At 42.5% G+C, this 8,374-nt stretch overlaps 1 protein-coding gene across 1 annotated transcript; it reads left to right on the top strand.

Annotated features, from left to right (window-relative positions):
• Positions 1-511: 511 nt before the first annotated feature.
• On the top strand, positions 512-8,125 carry lfng (LFNG O-fucosylpeptide 3-beta-N-acetylglucosaminyltransferase). The gene is made up of 8 exons (XM_083524157.1): positions 512-1,077; positions 5,193-5,241; positions 5,443-5,545; positions 5,628-5,781; positions 5,870-5,955; positions 6,068-6,233; positions 6,325-6,410; positions 6,504-8,125. The coding sequence occupies exons 1-8, from the start codon at positions 640-642 to the stop codon at positions 6,568-6,570; spliced, it is 1,149 nt and encodes a 382-aa protein (XP_083380283.1). The 5' UTR covers positions 512-639; the 3' UTR covers positions 6,571-8,125.
• Positions 8,126-8,374: the final 249 nt, after the last annotated feature.

The raw sequence follows: 8,374 nt of genomic DNA, 5'->3' as shown, positions 1-8,374 counted from the left end.
TTTGTGATATAAATAGTGCAGAGGTGGTATGAATTTAACATTTCTTCTTTCTGTGTTTGTTTTTATTCTAAAACTTAAAATTGATAACATTCATAATCCAAATATTGTAAAAGTTTATTTTAACACAGATCTCATAAAAGATGGTTTGATCCTGAGTGTGAAAATTAAAAAACTGTAACTGCTGGATATATTTTTAATGAAATATTGTATTGTTATTGTATTGTATGCCATAGTATAATGTTATTCAATTATAGTAACACAATTTATTTATATATGTGTAGTTTTAATAATAAGCAAAACGTTTTTGAATCTCTGCAAAAGGTTATACACCTATTAGGCCTAAGTGGGGTTTATTTGCCTCCAGTTGTGTGTGTGTGTGTGTGTGTGTCGTTACTGTGAGTCCTTCCACTGCCAAACACCCGCGGTACTTCCCGCTCTACATCCGCTTTAGACCCGCCCCTTTGGGCGTGGCTTACCCCACGGGCAGTTTATAAAAGAGTCGCTGTGGCTCATCGGCGAGTTTTTTCCCAAGTGTTTGAGTAGGGAGGTAGTTGATACCAGGTTTTGTAACGCCATAGTGTGTTATGCAGGGGTCATCGCGGACGAGCGTAGCTTCGTGTTAGAGTTCTATCTATCAGCATGTTAAAAAGTCCCAGCAGGAAAACTGCGCTCTCCGCAGCAGGAGCGGCCGTCACCTGCGTGGCGCTGCTCGTGGTGCTCGCGCAGCAGCGCAGGAGCGCGCCCCGTGACGCGCGCGGGGACACGGAGGTGGGGATGCGCTCACTACAGAGTGTGGCCGAGCTGGAGCTGGAGGTGGATGGAGGAGTGCAGAGCGACCAATCAGGCCTGGACGGAGGAAAGAAAAAGGGATTTTCCGCCTATTTTTCCAAGCTGACGCGGAGCAGGAGAGAGGCTGCGGACAAACCCAACGCTGCGCTCTCGGGCGCTCCATCCAGCGCGCCGGCTGAAGAGCTGCGCCTCGACGACCTCTTCATCGCCGTGAAGACCACCAAGAAGTTCCACCAGCCCCGCCTTCACTTGCTTTTGGAAACGTGGATTTCGAGAAACGTTCAACAGGTGAGACGTGTCTTAAACCTAAGTCTTGTCTAACAAATGTTTCCTTTACGTTTTATTGGAGGAGACTTTAATTAGAGAGGTTTAAGTGGGTAGGATTATTTAGTGATGCAATGATGCCTTTGCTCATCATTATACACATGACTGTGTATAATAAAAATAATGACATTGTAAAAAAAGAATTGCCATCAATGCCTTCATTAGATTTCCCATGTGGATCAGTACCTTCAAAAGACAAATACATGAAGCAGTCCACGCTGCACTCTCTCCCCTTCCCCCTTGCCTCAATTGTTTGTAGATGTCCCCCTGAATGCACAAGGCCAGAGGATGCATCCCGGCTCTAGCCTCTGGGCTGTCCCCCTTTCCAGGGCTAACAAAGCATCTTTCTGAAGGCCAAAGAAAAGCTTTCCCAGGCCTTTACTTCACACTCTTCATGGGAACTATGAAGCTGAGGCAATGGCTGGATTGGTTGAGCCTGAACGGTGGGAAAAAAAAAGCAGGGCTTCCCTAAAGACAAAGGCTCAGAATCTATAGGAAAGTTTCAGGGATCTAAGGAGCATGCAGAGTGACGCACAGTGTGAAAATGTGGTTCTGAGAAATGGGTCTCTTTTATAGTAGACCACAAAGGCTTTCTCAGCACACTTGGCAGGACCAAACCATGAACAGTCAAAGTGATTTTATCCACCTCTGAGAATAGTCATGCATACTTGACCAAGAGTCAGTTTAATTTGCCTCACACACTGTCAGAAAATGCCTCCTTCTCTGGTTCGTATGAGATTTAGTGCCAAATTCGAGAACACGGCTGCTTAGAAAGAGGCTGTCCGTGGCATGGAAATACTCTTTTATCTTATTCTTATACACTTCCAGCCTCATTCTTTATCTGACTCGGAACAAAGAGCGTTTCTAGGTTTCCAAGAGCATCAAAATACAGGACGATTAGGCTCCCTGGGCTTGCAAGTTCTCTTTGTTGTGTGAGCAATGAGCTGAATAATAGTACACATGAGTTACACTAAGATATCTGTTTTTTACTCATTCATATCCTAGTGTCTGTCCATGCATACGTTTCTGGGCCCATTTCAGAGAGTTGGTTTCCAAAGTTTTTGTTCGTTCCCATCATTTCTGTTCTGTACAGTGAGTGATGCAAGTTGGAAACAGGGAGAGTTAACAGAAGGCTCCTAATGTGGACAGCTGCTAGAGAGCACTGCGGTCATAAAAGACCAAAACAAGCCCGAATACAAGAGGGAGTTTCTAGAGAATGGGTGCCAGGTGGCCTGGCCTCAGAGAACAATAGCCTGAGTACTAATGAATCCCCACATTCCCAGTGTGTACATATGGATGTCTGCATTAAGGTCATTTCAGTGTTGGGCCCCGCAACACCTTAGCATGTGAAATCCCAGTAATTGTCATCTGAACTGTTTAGGGATTAGCCCAAGGTCTTTTCCAGCACCAGACAAGTGTTTAGAGGGGGGATTGTATTGTTAAAGTGTAGCATGGGAACTGCATAGCATATGTCAGGGGAGGCTACCAGCATTAAAAACACGATGAACAGGGCCATGTGGGCCCGTGATTATATTTGGACACATCTCTCGCTTTATTGTGTGCTGTAAGCCATTTCTGGCCACGTCCTGTCACGCTTTGTGCACTGCTGTATGGGTGACGAGCAGCTCACCCTGCAGTGCTGTTTATATGTAAATAATACAGATAGATCCAATCAAGTGTTAATGTTGATACTGTGCCTATAAGTGTCTCAGGCTGGCTGGGAACAAGAAAATGTCCCTGCTGTCCTTGCTTTCATAGATCAGATTTTAAGAAAGGATAAGTCGGTTGTCGTTTTTTCAAAGCTATAACCTCCATTGTCTTTTATGGGGAAAACAAAAGCTTTATGATATCACAGTGGGATAGATAATTCACGGCAATAAATTTTGATAAGCCTGTTCCTTGGAACGGTGGTGTTCTTTTTAGTTTGATCCACTGCCGCTAAGATTGTTTCAGACCACGGCTCCTGGTTTCCTGTGTTTCTCCAAGTTTCCCCCTGGAACAATGGAGCTTCCCTCAGCAAGGGAACTCTACAATAATAAAATGAGACTTTTGCCTGTACTGTGCTATCCGGTGTCCAGTTACACCATCCCACACACAGACTTTGAATTATACCGCCGTTATTTAACACAAAGATATCTTGACCACGCATTATTCTGAATGTGTGTCATTTCTTCAGTTAGTTATATTAGTCCAATTTTTATTTTCCTCTTCAGTCATTTTTAAATCAAGGGAAAAGGGTGGTAGTAGAGTGTGATTTGCCCTGGCACAGACAGGAAAGCAGCCTGTGCGGGTGGCTAATGGAGGGAGGAGGGCCTATTTGTTTCCTTCCCGGGGAGCTGGAGACAGCCAGCCAGGCTCCGTACTCTCTCTGTTCAGCGCCAGTTCTGGAGATGGGAAGGGCCTTGCTGTGCTTTCTAGGTCATAGCTGCAATCCACATATAACTCCGGAAACTTCTAATATAATGTATTTTACCTTGTATAATAAGGTGTGAAATTAAATTCTAGAATAGGAAAGAAGTTTAAATTTCTACTAAAAAAACAGTCATGAATCATCACTTTATATAAAACTTCATTGATATTTGGATCGTTCAGTTAAATAGAGAAAGAAAGAACAAAGGACTTGCTATTGGGAAACCGCTTTTTAGTTAACCACTGCAGCTGTATGCAAATGCAGCCAAGCATATTTCAAGCTTCCCCAGCGAAGGCTTTAGTCATCCTGAAAACACTCTGCATTGTTCAGCCAGAGAATGGTATGAAAGGGAGGTGTGGGTGTTGATGGAAGTGAATTAGGGGTAAATAGCCACACGGACATGCACAAAGACAGGGGCTCACACATACTAATCAGCTCTGAGGTTTCTTTTTCTGTTTTCTGGGCTGTCTGTTAGTGGCCAGTGCTGGCAGCTGCTTGCGTGATTAGCCTGGCTTTTCAGAAGAACTGAGCGCAAACAGCAGTGGCCTCTGATTTTTCAGCAGCCAGCTCTGGCTGTACAAACAGAGGCCGTGGGCACTGGACTCCAATATCTCGCGCTGAACATCTGCTCAGAGTTTGCTCTGCAAACCAATCAAACACACTATGACAGCACCCAAGGTTAAAAGAAAATAAAAACCGCAGCAGAAAGGCAAGTGTGTGTGTGTGTTTGTGCAGAATAGGACATTTGACCAAAAGCTGCCTTCTGGCATGAGTTTTTGACAAACTGAGCACAAAGGCCAAGCAACAGTGGAGTCAATTAGGCCGTGTGTTTAGGAGGCCATGGCCGGGCAGGCCTGTTCTGACACGTGGCTGTGATAAAGCAGCAGGTGGCAGGTGTTGTCTCACCTGAGCTGCAGTGTAAACAGGTTAACGGTGGATGTGCTTTCATCAGGCTGTGTGAGGAGTATGGCAGTGAGGCGCCTTTAAAAGCGGCCTTCCTGCTGCTGTCGAGCACCTGCTCTGTCTTATCCACCAAAAAAAAGTGTCTAATCCTGCCCTTCTCTTCTCACCATCCTCTCCTATATAATAGGGGTAGTATCAAACCTCACTTTGACTGCATTGTGACTACATGCATAATGGCTTTTATCTTGACCTGAGAATGAAACTTGGAGGCTTTTTTTCACTCTTCTTTTCAGCTTGCATGATTTGTCGATTATTTTCAAATGTGCAGCCTCTTAGAGAATTGTATGCCATTTTAGATATGTGAAGTGGTCTGAGGATAGAGAATAAATTGGGGTCTGTGGTGGGGTGTAAAATTGGGTGGTGGTTGGGGGGGCAGTAATTGGGGTGGGTGGGTTGTCTGCTGTCCTTTTTGTTCTGTGTCTGGGATACTTGGGGGTTCCGGAGCAGTTGCCATAGAGAGCCTAAAAAGCAGCAACAAGGCCTCTTTTATGCAGTGGGGTAGAGCTTGGCTTGTTTAACCGACAAAGTTTTCCATGGTTTAAAACAGACAATAACTCCCAATCAGCCTGTATGAAATAAATAGCACACAAAGACGCATTTAGACTGAGCCAGTTCCTGTTATGCACGTCTTCTTAACTTTGTTGCACTGATTCTGTAATAGACAGCAAATATGAGAGCTGACCGTTTATGCTGTGTGTTTCCATAGACATACATCTTCACAGATGGGGAGGATGAGGAGTTGAAGAAGAAAATGGGTGAGTACTATCATGATAAATACCATGACCCTAGCAGGGGGTAGTAATCCTGCTCCGAGCTCTAGGCTATTATCAAGAATTGCATGGAGATGACTGATCACATTTTGCCCCAAGTTCATTGCATTAGTCAAGTGTTAAAAATGATGAATGATTTGAGTGGTATGTGTGCACTGACCCACATCTGCCCTTTATTCCATGCAGGAAACCATGTCATTAACACCAACTGCTCTGCTGCTCACAGCCGCCAGGCTCTGTCCTGCAAGATGGCTGTGGAGTATGACAAGTTTATTGAATCAGGAAAAAAGTAAGTGTGGAAATGTTATTAAGAATTTATTTTCGACAAACTACCGCATACCAATTATTAACTGCATTGTTCTCTTGTTCAGGTGGTTCTGCCATGTGGATGATGATAACTATGTGAACGTCAGGACACTTGTCAAGCTGCTTTCTCAATATCCTCACACTCAGGACTTGTACATTGGCAAACCCAGCCTGGACAGGCCCATTGAGGCTACAGAGAGACTCGGTGACAACAAGATGGTAAGTAGCTAAATACCTTTTAGGGTTTAATATCAATTCAGTTTGACCTGAAGCCAAATTATGTTAAAACTCGTCCTTTCTTTTTCAGAGACCTGTTAATTTCTGGTTTGCCACTGGGGGAGCTGGTTTCTGCATCAGCCGTGGTCTGGCTCTGAAAATGAGCCCTTGGGCAAGGTATGATAAATAACATATCTTTTAGTTTTAAATTCATGTATATAGTTTACATTTTTTGTTTTTGTTTAATAAATGGCTATAAATTAATCTGTAACTCCTGTTTCTTTTCCAGTGGTGGTCATTTCATGAACACAGCAGAAAAGATCCGCCTCCCTGATGACTGCACCATTGGTTACGTCATCGAGTCAGTTCTAGGGGTTCCACTTACACGTAGTAACCTGTTCCACTCACATCTAGAGAACCTGCAACAGGTGTCTCGATTAGAAGTACACAAACAGGTGTGTTTGACACTTAAACTTAGAAATGTAAGCAAATTACCTGTGATAGTTGCACAGCTGAAATCTCAATTCTTATTGGTCTGTGTTTCAGATTACACTGAGTTACGGTATGTTTGAGAACAAGAGGAATATCATCAACATGAAAGGAGTTTTTCCGGTTGAGGAGGACCCATCCAGGTAAGAGTTCTTTAGATGTCGTGTCATTTAGCACAAGCCCATAGTTATTCAGGTTGATTGAAATTCATTATTGTCCACATGTGTCTCTTACAGGTTTAAGTCTGTGCACTGCCTGCTCTATCCGGATACTCCCTGGTGTCCTCCTCAGGTTACCTATTAAGGCAACCAGCTCCTCTGTTGTATCCTCGTCCCGACTGTGCCTCAGTATCTGAAAGGCACTAGGGACCAGTGTGGTATTGGCCCATGTGGCTGCTTTGATTGACATTGCAGTGCAACGTGGCCTCTCGTGTTTTTTTTTTGTTTTTTTTTACTAGGCTGCTGTGCGGCCTGCCTTCGGACACTTCCTTCTTGCCTGGTGCGTGAGCTTTCTGTCTGTGTACCAAGCAGTGGGGCCCACAGCCCCTCAGGAAAAAAGGCTTTTAGCACCAAGCTTCACAGGCAATCAGCTGTGCTTATGTCCTTCATATTGCTTGTATCCATTGCAATTCTCATAGAATGTGTTTTTTAAAATGTGTCCATGCCTTTTTCTGCCAGCTTTACATGCTTAGTACATATGATTTATTTTTTTCTTTTTTAAAATGCAATTTAGGATTTTAATTTCAGGTCTGAGATGACAAGCCTGAAAGAGAGAGTAATTTATATATGGGTGCTTTATTAAGTTGTAAAGGACTCCGGACAAAATATTTAGATGAAGGGTAAATCCGTTGTTAGTATCATTTTCAGTTTCAATAGACTTATACTATGGTTATTACCTTTGTATAAACTGATAAGTTGATAATTTATATTTATATGATTTGTGCTGGCAAAAGGCAATTTCCAGATGTGCTATCAGATTGTTTGAATCTGTGGTACATTTGGATAAAGCACTTTTCTTCCCTTACTGTTCTGAAAATGATTGTGATGACGGGCCTCGAAGCTGAATGTAACAGAAGCCCATGTTGATTTAAAAAATGGCAATTCCTGCATTCAAACAATCTTGGCATATATTATTCATGAGAATTGGATATTGCTAAATTTCTAAGCTTTATTCTAAAAAAAAAACTTTTTCATAAAGTTGCACAGCTTGGTTGAATGAACTGCTCATTGCTTTTGTAAAGTGATTCTTGCAAATATTTCATCATGAGTAGACCCGACATGCCAGCATGACCATGGCCATTTGAAAAAAAATGTAATTCAAATGTGCATGAGTCAAATGTATTACCTGATGTCCCAGTTGGCCTGCTCCAAATTACTCATTTGACTTGTGTGGGGTCTCTACTCTTAATCATATAGCAGTCATGTTAAAACTTTACATGAGCAATGGCAATGTGCCCTATACAGAGACAGTCTCTGTTTAGTTTATTATTATTATTATTATTTTTATCTTTTTTGTGCAATGACCCATATTGGGTAGACTGTTATTTTTTAAAGCAGTATGTATTTACTGTGCCATGCTAAAAAAATAATTGTACATAATCGTTTAGATGGTATTATACTTTTACCTGTGCATCAGGCATAGTTCTGATGACTGCTTATTTTATCTTTTTTTTTTTTTTTTTTGGCTTAGAATTGTGCTAATGGCTGTAATTTATCCTCCAGTATCTGGATTCTCCAATTGTTCAAATGCCTTTCTCTCAGGGATTAACATCCTGATGGAGTTACTGTGGTACTCCACTGTGGTAACCATGCATTAGCTTTTTAAAAAAATAAAATGGCATACCCGCTGAGAAACTACACATCTGTCTGTGTTTTACCTTTCACTTTATACACTCCATATGAATATTTAAACACAGACTGCCCGAAACAGGAAATGAACCTTACTCTCTAGACTCGCTTAAGAAAACACTGAAATGTGCATGTGTACGGAGCAGCACTTGCTTGGTATAAAAATGCTGTAAGTTGTTGGAGATTTTGGGGAGGGAGAAGGGAAAGAGGGTATGCCCTTCACATGAGAGTACCATTTACATGCATGGGTTGTTCAGAAC

Source organism: Silurus aristotelis, assembly GCF_946808225.1.
Source record: "Silurus aristotelis genome assembly, chromosome: 21".
NCBI classification, from domain to species: domain Eukaryota; kingdom Metazoa; phylum Chordata; class Actinopteri; order Siluriformes; family Siluridae; genus Silurus; species Silurus aristotelis.
Note: the sequence above shows the minus strand (reverse complement) of the source record. Positions and strands in the feature narration are given on the sequence as shown.

Bases quoted from the DNA above. Each gene is read 5' to 3' on its own strand.
- lfng (XM_083524157.1), top strand. From the start codon at position 640: ATGTTAAAAAGTCCCAGCAGGAAAACTGCGCTCTCCGCAGCAGGAGCG. The intron at 5,782-5,869 runs GTAAGTAGCTAA...TTTCTTTTTCAG, and splicing joins GACTCGGTGACAACAAGATG to AGACCTGTTAATTTCTGGTT. The intron at 5,956-6,067 runs GTATGATAAATA...TTTCTTTTCCAG, and splicing joins AAAATGAGCCCTTGGGCAAG to TGGTGGTCATTTCATGAACA.